Source organism: Pectinophora gossypiella, chromosome 11 (assembly GCF_024362695.1).
Source record: "Pectinophora gossypiella chromosome 11, ilPecGoss1.1, whole genome shotgun sequence".
In the NCBI taxonomy this organism is placed as follows: domain Eukaryota; kingdom Metazoa; phylum Arthropoda; class Insecta; order Lepidoptera; family Gelechiidae; genus Pectinophora; species Pectinophora gossypiella.
In genome coordinates, this window is record NC_065414.1 from 2,207,561 (window position 1) to 2,228,870 (window position 21,310).

General features: G+C 39.6%; 1 protein-coding gene across 1 annotated transcript in view; it reads right to left on the bottom strand.

Annotated features, from left to right (window-relative positions):
* The window catches only part of LOC126370702 (RNA-binding protein MEX3B), a 63,054-nt gene extending 44,846 nt beyond the window's left edge, over positions 1-18,208 (bottom strand). Inside the window, exon 1 of the mRNA XM_050015713.1 lies at positions 17,843-18,208. Coding sequence (XP_049871670.1) covers positions 17,843-18,086 — 244 coding nt within the window. The 5' untranslated portion in view covers positions 18,087-18,208. The remainder of the gene's footprint in view (positions 1-17,842) is intronic.
* Between the last annotated feature and the right edge of the window lie 3,102 nt (positions 18,209-21,310).

Below are 21,310 nucleotides of genomic sequence, written 5' to 3' on the forward strand. Positions count from 1 at the left end.
TGCAAATAAATTGGTCTGGAAACGGATACAGACATCAGACATAATAGCATGTGTCTGGGAAAGATCTAACATGCCATTCGCGTCAAAGGGGTTCAATATATAAGGTGAAGAGACGCACGCACTGAAGTTGTAACCGAAATGGAAAGCAGCTCACATAAAAACTGTATATTTTTATGGCTACTTGGGAATAACAGTCTCAAAAATTCGCCTAGGTATCATGTAAGCGTTATGATAAGGATAAATAAAAAACAAGCATCGCCGCGGGTCAGAGCGATAGTACATTATTATAATAAGATAATGATACGTCTGCTACGAACGGGCGGCCAATCGGCGCGTTTTTTCTCAGTGTTGCCATGTTAAGTTCAGATTTATTCCCGCCCCGTTTAACTAGTTCAAGGTTGGCCAACGTGTCGTGATCGTGAATGGGCGGCTTTATTTTTGTTTGAGATAGGTCGTCTTTAGGTCATTCGAGTCACCCGGAACGGACGATGCCATAAACTTGCACAAAGAAGTCTATGTCGTCGCCTCTATACAACATATTCATTAATGCTCATAACAAATAATCTAATTTCGAAACGCGACAACACGAACCGCGTTTTATCATCATCTTTATTTAAGAGCCATTAGTTTCGTAAACAGAATAAATTACGCGCCCGCTATTATCTCGGTGACATCCCATAAAATAAAAGCGTTTCAATAAAATATTTCAATTTGCAATTAATTAGCTACTTATGGAAATAAGTTCGCGACTCGTTTTTTGATTGTCGCAAAATGAACAAAAAAGTGTCGAATGACCAAGACGTTATGTTATTTTGTAACCGAGAGCAACGCACTGGGAATTGACCTGAAGGCTGGTAACACCGACGCGCGACCAACCGTAAACAATCATTTGGATTTCGAACGCCACGTGACCCCACGTCACACGGGCCGCATTCGAATCGGGAATCACCCCATTAGGTCTTTTAATTACCACTTTATACCTTAAAAACTTTAAAGGAAACCCAATACGCGAGGGACGAAATTATTTTATGGCTGATTTTTACGCGCGAATTTATTGGTGCAAGTATAAAATTGACATTTTACTTTCCGGGTTCGTTAGCACGCGGACCACCGCGACCGAGACAAAGTCACTTACAAGTAACATTGTTAAAAAACAGACCACCAAGTAGCCACCCGCGAATATATTAAGATAATCTGTATGCGAACTATCAAAATATCTGTCAACCGCCGGTGTCTTTGATCTACGAGGGTCTGGTGACGTCAGACCCGCGTAAAAACTACACGATCACGATACTCGAGTTAATGAATTAGATAATTTGATCGGCTCGTCGTACTACAAAACTAATGAGATTCTAATTCGACATTCGTTTTCCAATAAACAAAAAAACTTTTTTTTTTAATTTACGAGCGCGTTACAGTTTTGGACTAATTTGTGTGTTCGTGTTTTAGTCTGAAGGCTGACGTTATTAGTTTTTCGTCTTAAAGCGATAAAGATCTAAATGAATTGTGAATCGTTCCGTTCTCGATGTTTATGTGAAATAAATCGCCAGACGCCGGCCACTTCAAACGCTTGCGGCTACTCCAAAACGCTGACAACTAATATAAAATGATCTTTAGAACTGTATAATATGACGACATTTTAAAATAAGACAATGGGTTTGTAGGACAACATGGGAGGTCAACATATAAAAGTTTCTAAACGTACGATTTGTCCCAAACGAGGTACTGAGCAGAATAAAGAATTAGCCGAATCCAACACGAGGTTTCCGTTAAAAATGTCGTCGGCATTTTAACGACCATACGAGCATACCCAAAATATCGATCACATTATTTACTGCCTTTGTGTTTCTCGAAATGACATTTGGTTGCGGAGTCGGTTGCTAAAAATTATAAAATAAAGTGATTTATTGCTGTTTACCGCCGGCCTTCTTAATTAGACCGTTTGGGTATTTAATTGAATATTTCTCGAGTTATAAAGAAGGCAAATAAAATAAATTAATAATAGGTATCAATTAAGTTGTCGTCATAATTTAGTTGGAGCGAGTCTGATAATATTCGGATTGGATTACGTTAGTTTGGAGAATGTCTAATTAGTGTTGTGCTGTGCACCTGGTAATGATAGATGTGGTTTATTAATCATATATGTGTGTGTCTAAGTGAGTATTGATTACAGTGCATGAATTTTCTGTGCGATTAGTCCCGGGCCGGCGGTGGTGGCGGCACGGTCGACTGCGCGCCAGCTGCCCTCGCCGCGCTCCCACACCACTCACCCCCTAATTACTAATTTCACCTCACTGTGTTTCTGTGTCAACGAACAAAAAACAAATGAGCGCCGCGTCGGAAAATTCCAATAAGAATACACACGCACATTCCACTAACAAATTTCGAATTGACAAGGGATGTCATTGCGTAATTTTTTAAAGGATTCACGCAAAATCGATTTGAGTCGCGATAACTTATTACCTAATCAAAACAATAGATCGCATCGCGAACTTTCACTCACTTTCCACGTTTCCTTGCCAACGGTGGACGCCAAAAACAATATGGCGGAGAACAAAGGTCCATTCGGACGATTCCGGCGCAAAAACGAGATCAGCAAAATGTTGGTAGTAAAGAAGAAAAAAGCCAATTTCCAAGAAGCGTTGACCGCTTCGCCAATTATAATAAAATTGTTGTTCAATACCGCCAGCGGAAAGGTTAGCCAATTTAGCATACATTTAGTTAGTTATGGACAGTCTGAAGATCAGTTTATACGATTATTACCATACTTAGAGATGCACACGAACACGTTGATCAACATTATGCGGGATTCCAAACAACAGTTTTAATTTTAAATTCAGTCATTTCGGCACAATGCCTTTTCTCGAGATCCTTCAAAAGATGTTCGCAATTTTCTTGACAGGATGATGCAATCGCTACTTGGCAGCCGGCGCAATCGAGTAGTTTCGACGCGTGTTCAAAAAAGAACGAAACAGTTCTCAGTATAAATGATTGAAAATGAAAAAGAAAACTTTTCGGCCAGTGTTCTGGAATCGATTGTCGCAGGATCGTGGATGCGCAGGGCGCTCATTCGATTCTAAGGATTATTACTGCGGAATGCCGCCGCGCAGCTCTCGCTTTCCGAAGGCACAACACACGCCGGCCGCGATGTAATCGTTTTATAGTTTATTTAATACCGCCATTATATCCGACCGATCGCGTACTCAATTCTCAAAATTGGTAGACGTTGAATTAATATATTGCCAACGAATTATGAATGTAAATTCGAAATTTAAGCGCCTTCGAATCGATGATCGACAATGTGCAGTCGGTGTTACATTGACATTAATGTCATCGGATTTTTTATGTAATATTGAGTACGTATGCGATGCAAGACTAGCATTGTTCATGTACCTATAGGTAAGTCGCACAAACAATCAGTAGACATTTTTTCAATTATCTTCAGAAGTCGAAATTACAGGTCGGCCGGCGTGCGTGCGGCGTGTGTTGTGCATTTTTTTTTCTTAAATTAAGGGAGATAAAGGCGAGCTTCGTGCCCCAGGTGTCAATTGCTATGTAAATGCCCGTAAGGAGGCTCGTGATTGGAGTAAGTGTTTAAATTATGTTATTGAAGAAACCAGACCGTATTCCGTTGAATCACGGGCTCAGACACAAGAAGTTTTCAGCGAGTCACGCGAGGTCTCCCAAATGCCTCTTAATTGAAAAGGATTCTTACTGTATTCATTGAAAATGAAAATGAAAATAGCCTTTATTCGTATTTGTATTCATTATTTAAATTTAATTATCTTTCAACAAGAGTAGAAGAAAGTAGGTTAGTCATTTTGTATTAAGTAAATAGGTTCTCAGACAGGCACAGGAAAAAGACAATATAAATAAAAAAAAGTTATATATGTGCATAGGTATACGCGAAATTTAAAGTGCCTACTACCAGGACAAAAGGATTTATAAGACGACCTCGAAGGCGGACATGTGTATTGCGTTGTGAGTACTTGTGAGTGGATGAATGTTAAAATAAAAACTTTTTTCAAGTTCGCGCCGGGGCAGGTGCGCGCGCAGATGGCGAGGACGCCCGATGTTTTATTTCGAAATTCGAAATATTCCAATGAGCCGCTAGTATTTTTATGTGCCCCTAGTACCTACTTTTGCCACAAAATAAACTGTCATTACGACGAGAACTTAATTCTGTCTACAATAATTGACTTGAGCCTGACCTTTCAAACCATAAAATTAATAAGAAATGCAGTGGTTGTATTAAACCTAAATTACTGAGAAAACCTGTATGACTTTATAAAAGTCCAGCTGGCCGTATCATGAATGAAATTATACATTTGATGTTCTTCCTACATGCATCAGAAATGCATTTTTGACGCTTGAGTTCCATCGCTGTTAAATAACTCGTAATTTGGTGATCGTAACGTTTTATAGGCTGTTAAGAACGAATGACCTTTTCAGTGGTTATTAAAAAGGGCCACGCATAATAAAAATATAGAAAAGTAAAATAATTTATTTTAATCGTGACGCTGCGAGTGGAACGGGCACGTGACCGTAACCACAAATGGCAGTGACGGTTACCTCGCCAGTTGTGGATGGATACCGGGAATCGAACTGGGCTCGATTCGAAAGTTGAAAACAAAACAAATCGCGTTTCCGGGGCGCCGCTCGGCAGATGGCGCCCTTCCGTCAGCTGCCGCCTCTCGGAGCGGAACCGCGCGCTCCAAGCTAAGGCCGCCTCCCGCCGCGACGCGCCACTCGCGCCCGTGAGAAAGCTCCGAACTCATCGTGTTCGGTAAAGTTCCCTTATTTGTTTCGCTAATCGGATGTATTAATGATGTCGTCCTGACCACGATCCGCGAAGGTGAACGTGTACCGAGACCGGAGAGACTTCTTTTATCGAGCGAGCCTACGCACAATCTTTAATTACGCAGCGGCAGGTGGCTTACGAGACGTTTCCATCACAAAAAAAAGCTGTATAATAATTAATGACGCGAAATAATGTACCAGCATGCGAGACGAAAATCTAAAGACTGCGACACGCACTCAGGAGGCAACTCGACACCAGCCATTGAACATTTTCACGAGGGAAATATCGGCTTACACGTCGACACTCGCCACCCACTACGCGCCGACCTTTTCAAACTAGACCTCCGCGCCGAGCCGCCACCGCCACCACTCGCCGCTCTCCTGGTAGACACTTAAGTACATCTTTAAGAAAAACAATAACTGAATATCCGTCGTATTAAACTCGTGACAAAACGACAATTAAGAGCAACCCTGGATGGCGGCTACACAATAAACAAGCGAGATTTAGTTACTGTTAGCCCTGCGCCGCTCATTTGCAAGTCAAGTTCACTAACCCCGCACTTCAAACGCCGATAAAAGCGTGCACAAATGCAAGAATAATGAACTCTGAGATGACCATAAATCCCTTTCCAAACGTTTGAACGCGCATTAATTTATCGGCAATAGAGTAAGTCTGATTTAGAGCAGGTAGAGCGCAGGTAGGCCGCCCGTCGCCGGCAACATTAAGGCCCTTTTTTGCACCGGTCATTTCGTGGTACAGTTATCCTTTTCACAAAACATTCCTTTTGTAAGCAAGTGTTAAGGAATTTTACAATTATGGTGCTTTTAACTAAGAGATAGATAAGCTTTTGTTACATCTGCATCGTCACAAAGATGAGTTCCGCGAAGTGTTTGGTGAAGCGTTGAAATCGACAGCTCAGTGAGTCCTTCAGTTTGGTTGGAGTATTGTTTAGTTCCATTCTTTCATCCCTCGGCTATAGCTACGTACATAAGGCACGTTATAAATATCTACTCTGACAGCGATAACCCGTCGTCCGCAGCAACAATACGCAATAAGTCACTAATAAACTCACTCATAGGAAATCTTAAAATACAATACACACTTATCGAAATACCTACCTAAGCTATTTTTATTCATAACATAAACGTAACTTGTTTACGCCAGACTGAATAATAAGAAGGTTTCAATCAAATATGCATTATTTCATTACAATCTGAAAATAAGAAGACGCAAATAAAGAAGTAATATTGGAATGATAGTAAATTATTATAATCATATTCGGAAGTGACCCTTTTGAGGCAAATTCACAATTCGAAAATCAAACGGTACATGTTCCCAAACCGTCTTCATTCGCGAGAGCGATTCGAATTTCGAAATCGATATTTCGATGCAGTCGATCTCCCGAAAATATACCCACATGATATTAAATATAATCAGTTATGTCTATTTATATAATATACTAACAATTTCCAACTACAGTTGGATTTATTATTCTTTATTCACTTATAAACGCAATAATATCTTAAAAACACGTTGTAACGCGTAATTGTACGTAGATAACGTTTAAAAACGTTGCCTCAACCGTCACGGCAGCAACCGTTGGTCTCGTATGCGAGTCTCGAAACGGAAAGCGCAGCTGCCGACAACATGCCTGTTACCCTATTACAGTTTCATTGAATTAACGCCACAGGTAAATGTTACTATTATTACACGACTTTCGACCATAATTATGTCATTAATTCGCTAGTTATAAAGTTTTATAATAAAAACGAAAGGTATTTAAAATTGATCGGTAAATGAGTAAAATCGCGAATAAGGTAAATGTGACCGTAATGGACTTAAAATGCTCAATCATAAGCTGTCAAAAAGTAACGTTGCGTTTAGGCATGAAACCATTTTTTGTATTTTGTCTGTTTAAAAGTAAATAAAATGACAAGTAAAATTAAAAAATAAATGAGACATTCCACATATTATTTACGCGAGCGGTTATGAAGTCGTCATAAAGAACAAGCCATTATTATTTCGTATCACGTCGCATTCAATCGGTTTAATATATATTTAATTGAGGCAAAATGGCCACAGAATGGCGAATTATTGATTTTTTATAATTTTACAACTATAAATAGCTCTCCATTCGCACGATCCAGATAATAATTATAGGAAGTAAGGCTTGTTTTCATACGTGGGATTAAAGTTACTTTATTTTTTTGTACAGACCGTTAATTAAATATAAAATTCTACTTAACGACAGGCGATAATCCAATCCAGTATTGTATTACATGTAATTTATTTTCATTTTGAAAATAAATGAGGCTATAATGCGACATAATCGTGATTCTGAAACGTATTTATTTTTAAACATGTAGTGTGATTGTTGCACTGGCAGGTAAAATTAAAATCATAATTCTATATTTGAATTTGATACTTTTTAATCCTGGTCTGAAGGGTCTTGCATGATAACTTTATAATAATTAAAAATAAAACCGTGAAATAAATATTTTTTACATCATTTTATAGAAAAAATATAACGTGAAACCTATACACGCTTGCAGAATTCAAATTATGCTACCGATCATCATGTCCCTACATTTTTATTGTACAATTCTACACATATTCATGTTGTGTTTATTACACATATGCACCTGTCGTTTTATCTTCCAAATTAACTGTTCAACAATAAAGTGAATTTACACTTATCGAAAGTATGTTACTTTGTAAGCTTCGAGTCTAGTAATCGCACTTGTCAACTGGAAATGTAATGGCGTATCGTTACAGCTTTGATAAATGTATTGTAAATATCGTAATATTAAGGCAACCTTGGATTGTCCATGAATCTAGGGTTTTGACTGTCGGACGCGATATTGCGTCGTATTTCGAGTATATAACGTATATACAGGATGTTAGTGACACCGTACTGAATACTGAGCGGGGTGATTCAGCTCATAATTCTGAGTTTATTTTATTTTTATTTATTTATTTTATTTTATTTTTATTTATTAAGTAAAATAAAATAAAAAATAAATAATTCTGAGTTAATATCAATTGGAATTTTTCGCCACAAAATTCATAACTAATTTTACATTATTTTCTATTGTATACTTTTGCGATAATGTATAATTGGTACCTATAGTGTAAATATAGTTTATAATGTAACTTGAGAAACTAGTTTTGATCCTAAAAGGTTGTCAACGCGTCTACGGTCCACCATACATACCTAATTGAGAAATTTAAGACGCCGTGGTGGATCTACCCCAAAATGAATTCTTAGCGTGAGTTTAGCATACATACATAAACTCACGCATTTCCCAGCGGGGTAAGCACAGACTACAGAATTCCATTCGCTTTGATCCTGACTTCTCTTGCTTCCTCCACATTCATCAATCGTTTCATACACACACGCAGGTTCAGAGCAGGGGCCTGTTTAATAAAACTTACAATTGTAAATTACAACGACAATTTGATGTACATTACGTAGCTAATATGAAACTGCAAAATATTCGTGATCACACACTCCGCAATGTACATCTAATTGTCATTGTAATTTACAATTGTAAGTTTTATTAAACAGGCCCCAGATCGTACTGAACCTTAGCATACAGTGTATTAAAAATAAAACATCGTCGAGTATAATAGCTAAAGAACCGAACAAAACAGTTGATACTATTGTTACGACGTCGCCAATTATAGGGTGATCAACAAATAGTTATAAAGGCAAGACGGTTACACGAGGCAAGGTAGAGGTAGGACGAGGTAAAGGTACGAGGTAGGGTGAGGCAGGTGTGCCTCGACCGTTGTTCGGCGGTTGGCAGATGTACGCCTTGACGATAAGACTGCTATGAGACTATGACGTGTACGGCCATGTCACATTAACTTCTTTGACAAATTGAACTGTAAGTCTCACTAAATGTCTAATATGTTAGTGCGACAGAGTCCTAAAGTGGGTACATTATATTGCTCATGACACACAGTACACCAATTAAAGAAACTTTCGTTGGTTGTGCACCTTTAGATTACAGCTATCTTGCATACATATTCGGCTATGAAGCTAATAATCGAAAAATTTTACTGTTGTAAGATCATACTGTTTCTTTTGAAGTTTGAAACTTTGAAGAATGAATGAGAAAGACGCTCTCCTGACTCCTACTTTTCCTGTGCCCTCCAGGGTCTCTAATGAAACTTATTTTATAATTTCACCTGTATCTACGTTGTGGAAAAAGTTATTGCGTATCGAGGATCAGATTCCGCAACGGACGCCTTAAGTTGACAAATCAAAATCGAATAAACACGTAATAATAAGATTAAAAACGTCTTACTATCTCATTCCCATAAATCATTGTTACAATATGAACAATAAAAACTCAGCACATGTATCATGACCCCATTAAAGAATCGAATCAACAGTGATAGACACCCGACCCTTTTAAGCTTTTATTTATTACTTTACAACTTCAATATATCTAGTATCTACTGATGGGCCGTAATGTTCCTTATCGATGACTTGCGTCAAGACGGTCGTTACTCACACCTTCGACTCGCATGAATATTGAAAGGTTTAATTACATGTAAAACATGTGTAAATCATTCGTCGGTCCTTCGGAGAGCATCGGGCGCGCTCGTTAATGCACGCGTTAGACTCCATACACCCAAAACGTGCTCCGTGAGGTCCCAAAACTATTGAGCAGCTCGTGTAAACAACATGTGTGCTGTTGCTATTTACAACGGAACCGTTTTTCATACGACGTTTCGCACATCTGCGTCCTCCGGACTTTGACTCCGAGATATTAACATCATATCCTGTCATTAAACCTCGCAACACAATTTTTTCCCCGCAATAATGTGGTGCGACAAATAAATGAATCTCGCCTAGAAATTGCTGTCGCATAGTTCGCGGATAATGCAGGGCAGGTAATCAGGGCTGCGGGAACACCGATATTAACACTGGCGTGAGGAGTAAATCGAAATGGGAGTGAGTCTAATTCGCGGCGCCGACTGACAACGCGAGATGGATTGTTGTCAACATTAGTGCGGGAGCATATCGACTTGTCGCTCTATAAAGTGCCTCGAAGCGGCGTCTGCGTACACGACGCACGTGATAACCACGAACCAAAGCGAATCGCGTCTACACCGCATTCCAATAAGATCCCTTTTCACATCGCTGCGCGGTGACGGTTAAGTCCGACCAATTGAGCTGTAACCGCTCGCGTCCAGAAGCGTGCTTCGCGACTTGTCTGGCAGTCGATTTACAACTCAGAATCAAAAGGGCTCAAGGTCCATAATTAAACGGCGACTCTGGTTTCGCGCCGGATTACGTTTATTCGTGCTGGCTCGGCAATTAGGAAGTCATTCATTAGGGTCCCTAAGTTTCGCAGACGTGGGGGTGCCGCGCACCGTGACGTCACGCTGCTTCTTTCGCAACGCGATATGATTCCGAATGATTTCTAGTTCGTTGCTCCTAGCTACTTGTACTATACGACTTCGAAAACAAAAAGAAGCCATGTTTATGAAAGCTGCTACAGCGTCGGTGCAATACAAACAGGAGCGGGCCACGCCGCGGCCGTGGCGCCACGCGAGAGAGGGACGGGGAAATGCACCTTAAAATAACCCTCAAATTCGTCTTAGTAGACAAGCGTGGATCTCATTTCCAGGCGCGCGATAAGGACGCAAGATGCGGTTAGCGGCGTCCCAGAATGCATCTGTCAAGTAACACAAAAAACGGGGCCCAGGAATTTCGGGACGTCTCGGCAGCACCGGGACACATGCTCGTTTATTTTTTATCGCTCGAGTAGTTTCATTCAAAAATTGACAACGGATAGGGAGATTTGTGTAATCTCGTTAGACCAGCAGCAGTTAGTCGGTTAACAACCAATTTAGCGATCGTTCAAGAACTTTTAATTCGAAGCTGACATTTATTGCTTTCGACCGCACTTTAGCTTTTGTGTTTTTGTTTGATCGCTTTGTGGGGTCTAAACACTTGACTGGCGGAACGTAGCCCTAATCAAATGCAATTCTGATGCCCTAACAACACGCTGTCCAAGTCACTTGTGAGATTGAACGTGTAATTTCTCCAACAACAGTCGTGGGAAAAACGCATAACTGAGCACCTATCAGTTTCGCTTTTAGCGTCCCATTTCCGCTTGGTGGAGCGAGAGCAAGTCGGGCGCGCGAGTACCAGGCGTGCAGCGCTGTGCAGGAGCCGAAGCCTTGACCCTGACTGCGGTGGCGTCGACCGGAACGCACGTCGAGCCACATAGCGAATCTTGCCGATTCGCGCTCACTACTGCCTAGCCGGTGTTGCGATCTTAGTACATTCCGCTCGCACGTGTGCCTTACTAGAATTGTTTTCTCTTTCGTTTGCTCGTGAAATAACTTCGATTTTAGATTTACCCTATTTTCTATAAGATCATAATGAGATCACGTAGACATAATACTACTGAGTACCAAACCAATAGCATCTAATTCAATATTAAAGTCCCAGATGACTTATTTAACAACCTTGAAAGTCTCGATCTGTCTCGCCGTCGATCAAGGTATAAAGCGTCGAAACGGCCGGGTAACTTCAAAATCGAGAGTTATTGTAGACAAAAAACATTTGTATGACGAGCTGCGGAGTAAATAGAGGCCGAAGGGTTGGCAGTCATTGATGTGGAACCGGTCCAGCGGGTCCCGCCGTGACGGGGATGGATTACTCACCGAAACGCCGGGAACTGATGTTACTTGCCTCTAAACATAGCTCGCATGCCGGCAAGTCAAATAACTTGTCCGACGCACCAAGTCTTCACGAGCAAAACTCACGATCACCGCAAGATTCGCTATTTGTTCCATACAAATATTCCACGGTCGTTTAATGTAAAAAAATGTTTATTATGTGACATTCAGTGTTAGGTATCAAGATCGTTGACTCGCTACTCGTAAGTGACCGAACACCTAAAATTCTATATTAAGACTAAAAACCCAAACGAGGTATTGATATTAAAAGCTTGTATTCATTTACTTAAAGAGCTGTTGAAAATTAAGATTGTAGAATGGCAATGCGACCGATGAGTGTCAATGCATGGGTGCATTTACCTTATACGAATTCACAGATGGAACATGTTGCGCTCGCGCCATTCCAAATCAAAACAACAAACGAGCCGACAGGATCCGATCGACATCGTTGTCGACAATCGGTATCGATAGTCGACAAGCGACGACAACCGGACGTGACGTCAGCTCATGTCCGCGCGTAAACGCGAGAATTTTAAACAACCTTTTTGGTTCGCGACGTACTCTTAAACAGATGCACGAACAATGCGAAGAAGTATTGAAGACGATTAAAAAATAAAAGAAAATAAGTTCAGTCCTTGGCTCGTACTTTATATTTATCAATGAGATGTTTCTGCTATTTATTGACTTGATTAAACCTCTTTAAGTCGAAGAGACAAGGTCGAAAACACGCTGTACAATGTCCGCATATCCTGTGTGCTATTTTAAATTCACGTCATAACAAAGACCGTTGTTAAAAGGTCATAAACGCGTTTTGACAGGAATTTTAAGTGAAACTGCGTAGATTTTGTTTATCAAGGATGATTCTATTGTGTTCAAATATTACCAAACTATGTAGACATAACCTATTAAAATATGTTCAAATTATATACATACAATCAATACGAATATTTAGGCAAAGCCAATAAAAAAAACACAAGAAGAATACAACATCGAGAGAGAAAAATAATACCACGTCGAAATCATATCATACTTTTAAAGAACGTCAAACTAGGCGGGCAAAGACTACTATTATTCATCCAATAATAAGGTATTTTATGAGACCCGAATCAAAAATAAATACTGGCTGAACTACAGGTAGAACGTGTAAGGGGCCTTTTAAATGAAGCTTTTACACATGGCCGACCAATCTGCCAAGTATTGAGTTTCTCTTTACCATTCTGCCTATTGTAAGTACGTGCAAAAAATATTCTAAAGACGGGACCGTCTTTATGCAAAGATTTAGGTCTTTTCTTTTGAATTTGGAAAAGAATCGGACGAGGTTTGGTGTTGAAATAACCAGAACGCTTTTAAAAGGCGTAGGTACTTTGGTATAGATTATAGATAAAGATGTTTTATGAAATGTATTAACGTAGATGAGAAGCGCGTTTACGTGTCCCAAAAGTAAATCTTGAAACCGAAATTACAATTTCTCACAGCCGACTAAAAAGAATGTACTTAATCAAATATAATATAAAACTATTTCATTCATTATTTTTTTTTTGTTGGAATTATAAGTAAAATATTTGTATCAAGATACACCTACAAGTATCCAAACGTGGTCTACGCAGTGTATCGCCCCTAAATATACCGCCATAACCTACATAGCTACACGATGCTACCCTGTCGCACTAACATCAAAATACGAAGCAATTCCATTCCCAACCGATTCACAACACCCTATTATTTCCAGCCAACTTAACTATACATTGCTTGGTTCCTTCACAAATACAAACTAAACCTTCTCACGAAATCAACAATACATTTAAAAGCTCTTTAGTCTTTTAGCGGAGAGCTTAAAGTTGTGTAGCAGAATGCGTTTGTAGCTTTCCTTGCGTATCGCCGTGTGAGTTGGTAGTTAGACAAGGTTGCAAGTGGTGCAGCTGGTTTTTTTGCTCTGGTTTTACGAGTCCACGTCTGGGAGTGGAGTGCAAGGGACTATGGTATATCTATAGCTGCGGCTATGTTATGTGCATTGTTCTGTCCCGGGCTATGGGAAAGAGCCCCTGCTACGCGGGTTGGCTCGACCGTACTATAGATACCTACTGTGTTTATTGGCAATATTAACGTAAGTATTTCAACTAAGTATATGCCGATATTTGCGTAGATTCAAAAAGTGTTCTTTGAGTAATTTACGTCTGAGAACTTTTAAGAATGTCAGAGACCCAAAACTTTGGGTTGTGAGGTCCTAACGAACGCGTGTGAAGGACTTATTAGGCTGGTTACTCATTACTGTCAGTCATCTAATCATCATCGTGTTAAGAGTGGCTGCGAGTTGCCTTCAGACGGCCTGTGACCCATGCTAGTAAAGATTACGCACTTGAGTTCATATAATACAATAATAATACTTTATTGCGAATAAAATAAAACAAAGAAATCATAAAAAATAAATAGGACATGGGAAGTACAATAGGGTAGTCAACTTTTTCTTTTTATTCATCTACTCGCGTGAACATGCTAAAGAGTATTCTGAATATCCGTTTTGCAATAGGTGAGTATCCTATCTAATTTCCTTTTTTTTAACTCCTTGATTTTGAATAAATACATTTGAATTTGAATTTAGAATTTGATTTTTTTTTTCGGATAGCTGTAAATACTTTATTTTGTAACGAATTTCAATTCCGATCATTTATGTATATTTACTTTTGAAGTATATATGTTACTGTAGTCTTTCCTATGATTGGCAAATATATCACTTATACAGGAGTGCTTTATAAAATCCTATTAAACAAAATAGTTTAGCACAATTACACGTCGTGTCTTATAAGGAAGTGAAGGAATTGGTCTTTGATAGACAAGAATTGAGAATGCTACACCGACAAGAGCGTGGCTCTTAAATTAGTGATGATGATGATGATATTTTGCTATGAACATAGGTACATAGGCTTATTAATTAGATCTAGAGTTCACGAGTAGCGAATTATTAGTTTAGGTAGATTATGAAATAATGGTATTTGCATGTTAAAATACCGCGCTCATGAATTAATTAACAATTATATGAATTAGAAGGATAACTAGTAAACTAGAGAATGAATACGTTTACAAAGTAATAATTATATTAATATAACTAAATAAGTAGGTATGTTAAACAGGTTATGTTCCGCCCATTTTTATTTTTTTAGTTATTTTTAGCAATTGTAGTTTTAAATAGTTTCGAGAAGTTAACTGTCAGAATTACACAAGTCGTCAAAAGGCAAAGCTGCACCCACAATAGGTAATTTGTGCCTTTATATCGGGGCTTTATTAATATGCTAGAATAGGCTAGGTTCCAACTAATAAAATCAGTTACTTTTTACTAAACGTCAAAACACGAATTTTCTATGGAATTTGTTTGAAAAAGCACACTGTGACGTCATAGAAAAACGTGACAAAATGTCGCACCTATTATAACATTTTTCTTTATTAAAACTCATAAATAAGTTTAAAAGAAAAATTTTTTGTCACCTTTAGATCTGTCTTTATTTAGTAATCAGAATTTCATAATTTATCTTTGACCTAGGAAACTATCCAATTATAACTAATGAAAATAAACTGTCAAGGTACCAACCTAACAATATGTTGGTAGGTACGTTTATCTCATTATTAGGTTGGTACCAATACCCTAGTCATTACTAACAGTAAGTAGTAAATATCCTTATTTTTTCAGTCACAACACGAATTCTCGTTAACCATTAAAACAATAATTAAGGTGTTAATGTTAAGTAAAATTAAGCATTATCGAAATATGCTAATTGATTTCAAATAAAACTGGTTTGTCGTAAAAAACCCACCAAAATGGTGACACACTAAAATAAGTGTGGTACGGGATATAAAAACAAATTCTATGTGGGTTAGGCCTTAGGTTGTTGACATTGTTATAAATAAGTTTAGGTCACCTACCTAATACATATCTGGTTCTTATGACGAGCAATACAATATTGTGCCCATTTTTAGGGTTCCGTACCCAAAGGGTAAAAACGGGACAGAGACGGTAATATTAACTAAGACTTCGCTGTCTGTCCGTTTATCACCAGGCTGTGTAGAACTTCGAAAGCTAGACAGTTGAAATTTTCACAAATTATGTATTTCTGTTGCCACTATTACAACAAATACTAAAAACAGGCGGATCACGGCCCCTCCCGTACAAAAATCGCGATATTTTTGCCCTTTTTCACTTGATATCAATACCTATTGTTAATCCCGTCAATGGTACGGAACCCTTCGTGCGCGAGTCGGACTCGCACTTGGCTAGTTTTTTACTATATTATTAACATGCTTCTCCAGTTTATTGAGGGGACGTTTATGCCCACCTGTGGGACGTGTATAGGCTGTTTAAGTCAGCGATTCCCAAAGCGGGTATCGTAGAAAAGGTTCCGCGAAATTATCGTTTGATACATAATATCGAACTATAAAACAATTATTGAAAAAAAAAATGTTGAAAAATTTTTATTCTTATAATAAAATTAATAAGGTAAAAAAGTTCTTATTAAAATTAGTGTCTTTTGATTTGAAATAATTTGACTTTGGGGTTCCGTAAAGGTAACAGGTAGGTAGGTATATTATTAGCGAGGAGCTGTAACTGGCTTTCTGTATAATATACAGGGTGTAAGCTAACATTCTGCGTATTTATAAGTTGTTAGTAGGTATGTAAGTGACAGCTGTTATTCTTCCGAACATAAGATTAATAAATATGTAGGTAGGTGTGTGGTGCATGGATCATTATCTTAAAAGTTTGGCAAGCCGTGGTTTTATGTTATGTAGCAAAATGCTAAGCTTATAACGGTTGCGCAGACCCATAAGTTACCACAAGACAATTTGCACCCACAGTTAGTATAGGAGCGAACTTTATAGTGACCCATCGCCAGTATTGATAATACATCAATGATCCTTTTCAAGCCTTTGGTGGTTCTAATGACCCTGACACCAGACGATACAAACGAGACGACACGATAGAAGAATTATCCTGAAAGGTCATGAGAGATCCTAGAGAATCATCTAGAGGGGACATACCTACCTACCTACTTAATTTGACTTATCTAGTAAAGGCCTTATTACACTACCCAATCCATCGGGCCCGATGCATCGGATCGGGCAGTGTAATAGCACATCGGGTGGGCGAGGCCATGATATCGCTATACATAGGTACATCCGATGCATCGGGCCCGAGGGATCGTGTAGTGTAGTACCTACCTACCTAGTGTCTTAATAAAGATAAGAAATAGGTAATATGCACGTGTTATTTACTTAAGTAACCCTGTCGTTGGAAGCTACCTACTGCTTGTTTACAGAGACAGGTAGGTAAGCCTACCTAATTAAGTAAAAGTTCTAGTAACAAAAGATCTGAATAAAGGTTTATGAAAAGGGCCTCGTGGTCTTATTTCACCGACGCCGATCTTATTCTGCAAGATTTTTTTATTATGTCTAGGAACTTAGTAAAATGCGGCTCCCTGTAATTTGCAAAATCATCGGTTGGAAGCTATCCCGACAATCGATTTGCTTCGCAGAGCACATTTTGAATAATGACTGAAGATAAGGCAGGCCCGCCAAGCTTTGTCGGACTTTTTTCACTAGCTCAAGAAAAAAAATCAACAACCCTCGGGATAGTTTTTTGCTCAAAGTTACCATTTTTAATTAAATCCAAGTTTTTTCCGAGCCGTCAAACCCGAGGCTGGGAAGATTTTCGGTCATTTCAAATCGAGAATTAGATCGGCCGTATCGATAAAATTGGAAGAACCACCTTGCGTGAAGACAGCTACCTACGTTACTATTCAATTTCTAATCCTATAAAACGTAAACATTTCAAAGCTTCCACAACATAGACTAAATTAAGCTACCTACAAATTACGAACAAACTCAACACCTTGTTTTACATTTTACACAACATTAATACCTATAGTGCTGCATTGCATATCTAAGAGTCTACGGTCTACGGAATCTACCTGCGCCGTAATAAACAGTAATCGTCTACGAAAAAACTGCTACGAACACCGAACGAGGCAAAACAATACATTTTTACGAGGGTAAACAAACAAAACGCAGGGCAGGCATTTTTGTGTCGCGTTGGTACCTACAAAATGCCGACAATTCCACCGCTGAGGTGATCGAACATAACCTAAAACTGCTGTCACCGGCACGTGCGCCCTTACATAAGGGTGGCGCTGCTGGGCGGGGGCGCCGAGTAACCTCAACAGCTGTTCCATGTCACCACGCCGGCCGACAACGTACAACGCTCAGACGTCCAACCTCGCCGCGGAGGAATGGACACCAACGACAACGACATAATACAGGAAGAAGCTCGGCAAGCAGGTGATGCGGACTTACCTTGCCGGCCGACGATCTCGGCGACGTGTTCGGAGGAGGGCACGGGCACGCACTCCGTCATGTTCTGCGACTTCTTGGCGCGGTCGTCGGGCGGCGGCGCGAACCCCAGCGGGCTGTTGAGCGAGGTGGCCGGCGGCAGGCTCTCGCCCAAGCTCAGCATGCTCAACTCCAGCGCGAGCTGGAACGCGCGCTGATCCTCCACCAGCCCGCCGCCGCCGAGCTCGCCGAACAGGCTGGAAGGCATCTCCACTTGTGAAGCTATTTTGGTGGTTTAAGGAGAGGTCGCCCTCTCGTCACTGGGTATAAAATGTTCGATCGTCTATTTGTCGCGTGAGATCATGGACACGCGTGCGAGTTGTGCGCGGCGCGGCGTTGGACTGACTCGCCGGCCGGCGGGCTAGCGCACGCGCCCCGCGGCCCGGCGGGGTGAGCGGGGCGGGGGCGGGGGACGGAGGCGCCGCGCCGGGCGGGGGGAGACTGCATCGAGGGCGGGATGCGACGCAGCTTCCGCCCGCCCGCCAGCCGCCACCTAGCCGGACTCTGTATCGCGCTTTTCATACCTCTCATCTCGTATGTATACGTACCTACGTACCAACATAACAAGCTAATTTTATTTCAGAGCCTGTACAAGTAGGTAGTTTAATGATTCACGGTGAATAGCCAATATGTAATGAAGGTAATAATAATATTCATTATGTTTAGGTATTCAGGGTTCAATTCCTAATAATGAAGAATGGGAATAAATAATTTATTGCCAGTGTCGTGTATTAATTATTTTAAATAATAATAATTAATATCAACTTTATTAAATCATATCAAAAATTATTTGTTCGGACAACATAAGATCCATAGGGTTAGTAACAAAAGCTTACGTACTAAGTTAGGTTATTAAAGTAAAGGACCAATGTGTAATCTCGAAGGCGTTTACCAGTAGGTAAAATAAGAAGTAGGTATCCTATACCTCATCATCTCCACAGCGTTATCCCATTTCTCACGGGTAGTGTATTGCTACAGAGCAATAAGGCCGCCCATTTGTAATGTTGCTAAATGTTTGTATGTTTTATTTATGTACAATAAAGTATATACGTGTGTATAGTGTAGTAGTAGTAGTATGTGATTTGATTTGATTTTAGTTACCAAATAATCGACTATCAATTAGTCGATTATTGACCCCAAAATAATCAAAATATCGATATGCCTATCGGTAGTATCAATTCTATCGATATTGAAAATTCTATAATTGTATATCGATTATAATCTAGTAATTATTAAAATAATTTATTGTGTATTGTGTCGTGTGGGTTATGAGGTGGAGTACCAACCTCATCAACCTGGTGTCAGGGTTACTATTGAGCCGCCAAAGGCCCCTGACATGGTTCATGTAACAACTACTTACTTACATCAGTAAGTAGTAACCGGGACCAGCGGTTTAACGTGCCTCTCGAAGCACGGATCATCTTACTTTTTGGACAATCAGGTGATCAGCCTGTAATGTCCTAACCAAACTCGGGATCACAAAGTGATTTTTGTGATATATGTCCCCATCGGACCGAATACGGTCCCACGATTCGGACCGATCGAACCCAGGACCTCCTAATCGTGAGCCCAACGTTCAACCACTGGGCCACGGAGGTACCACAGACTATGGAATTCCATTTCCTTCAAACCAGACAAACTTCTCTTGCTTCATACACGCACACCGATTCAGAAAGTACTACTACTTCTTAAACTTAGATATTAGAATTAAAAATAAAGTTTCAAACACCTGAAACTTTTTTTCGAATACAAGTGACCGACTTACCGAGACTGAAGACATTGGCCAGCGTGTGACGTCACTTCACCGGAAGTGGGGTCAGAGGTGAGCGCCGCTGAGCCGCGTCACTTCCTGATAGATAACCTGTCCCGTGATAACGTAATTCCGTTATCAATACTGCGAATTGCTTCTAAGAGGCCGCCTATTCTTGCTATAAATAAAATTAGGCGCATATACATTGTTTGAAAAGTTCATTTATTTATTCACAACTTATATAGACATTACAGGCAATCCCAATTCGACTATGCAATGCAATAGGGTAATTTCCAACTAGTCAAATCAGTTACTTTTTACTAAACGTCCAAACACGAAATGACTATGGAATTTGTATGAAAAAGCACACATCATAGGAAAACGTGACAAATTATCGCATTTATTATTACATTTTTCTTTATTAAAATTCGTAAATAAGTTAAATAGAAAACGTTTTCGTCACCTTTAGATCTGTCTTTATTTATTAAATCAGAATTTCATAATTTATCTTCGACCTAGGACATTTCCCACTTGATATACTCAAATATTATTTATAAACTAAACTTAAATAATTTTGCAATTATGATAAGTAAAATAGATACATAGTACATACATACATACATAAACAGACATACATAATCACTAATGCCCTGGGCAAAGCAACACGTAATCAAAGACAAAGATATTTCAATAGTAACCTTACTAACCCTGACACCAGGGTTGATGAATTAAATAGAAAAAAGAAAAAACCAAAGCGCAACAATAACAGAAATCAGATAGGTATTAGAATAATTTATTCAACGAATTATCATAGATCACCTTGTTGAAGGTCTAATTAACATTTTTGAATCAACGTCATTTCGCAAGGTTCGTTATTATGACCGAGGAGATGAAATGACAAGAAACTGCAATAGCAACACATTATATAAATCTATGATATACATTGCAAATTATTTAATAAATAGAGGAACACATTTAATATCAGGCATTATTATCATTTTTATCAACTCCTCCTAAACATAGCTAGAAGTGTGGGTATACAATCATAAACAGCCTATATACGTCCCACTGCTGGGCACAGGCCTCCTCTCAATCAACCGGAGGAGGTATGGAGTATACTCCACGCTGCTCCGCTGCGGGTTGGGTATATAATACATATAATATTTTACTATTCACCTCTGCCTTCCCCTTTGAGGATACAGGCGTGATGCTACTTTATGTTGTGTTACAACTCCTCCCAAAGCGATTATCCTCCGATATTCTGTATTCTGTGAGAATTTGCAAAGATGTAACCGAATGCATTTGGTTCATGTTCACGTGGCATTATGTTGGCACGCATCACGCAGTTCGCTCAGTGTCGACGCTGTTAGTACTGTCACCAAGCCTATGGGGGTTATAAGGATGTACTTAAGACACAATTCACGACAGCTACATTATTTTATTTAAGTAAGGTGTAAAATGGACGACGCTCAGTGGGTAGTGGGTAAGCCCGCTACAAGATGGAGCGACGATCTGGTGAAGGTCGCGAGAAGCCGCTGGATGCGGGCAGCGCAGGACCGATCGTCGTGGATATCCTTGGGGGAGGCCTATGCCCAGCAATGGGCGTCGTACGGCTGATAATGATGAAGCTGTAAATGTTATGTATTTTGGAGATTATTAGTGGATTACTACCTCTGTGGTCC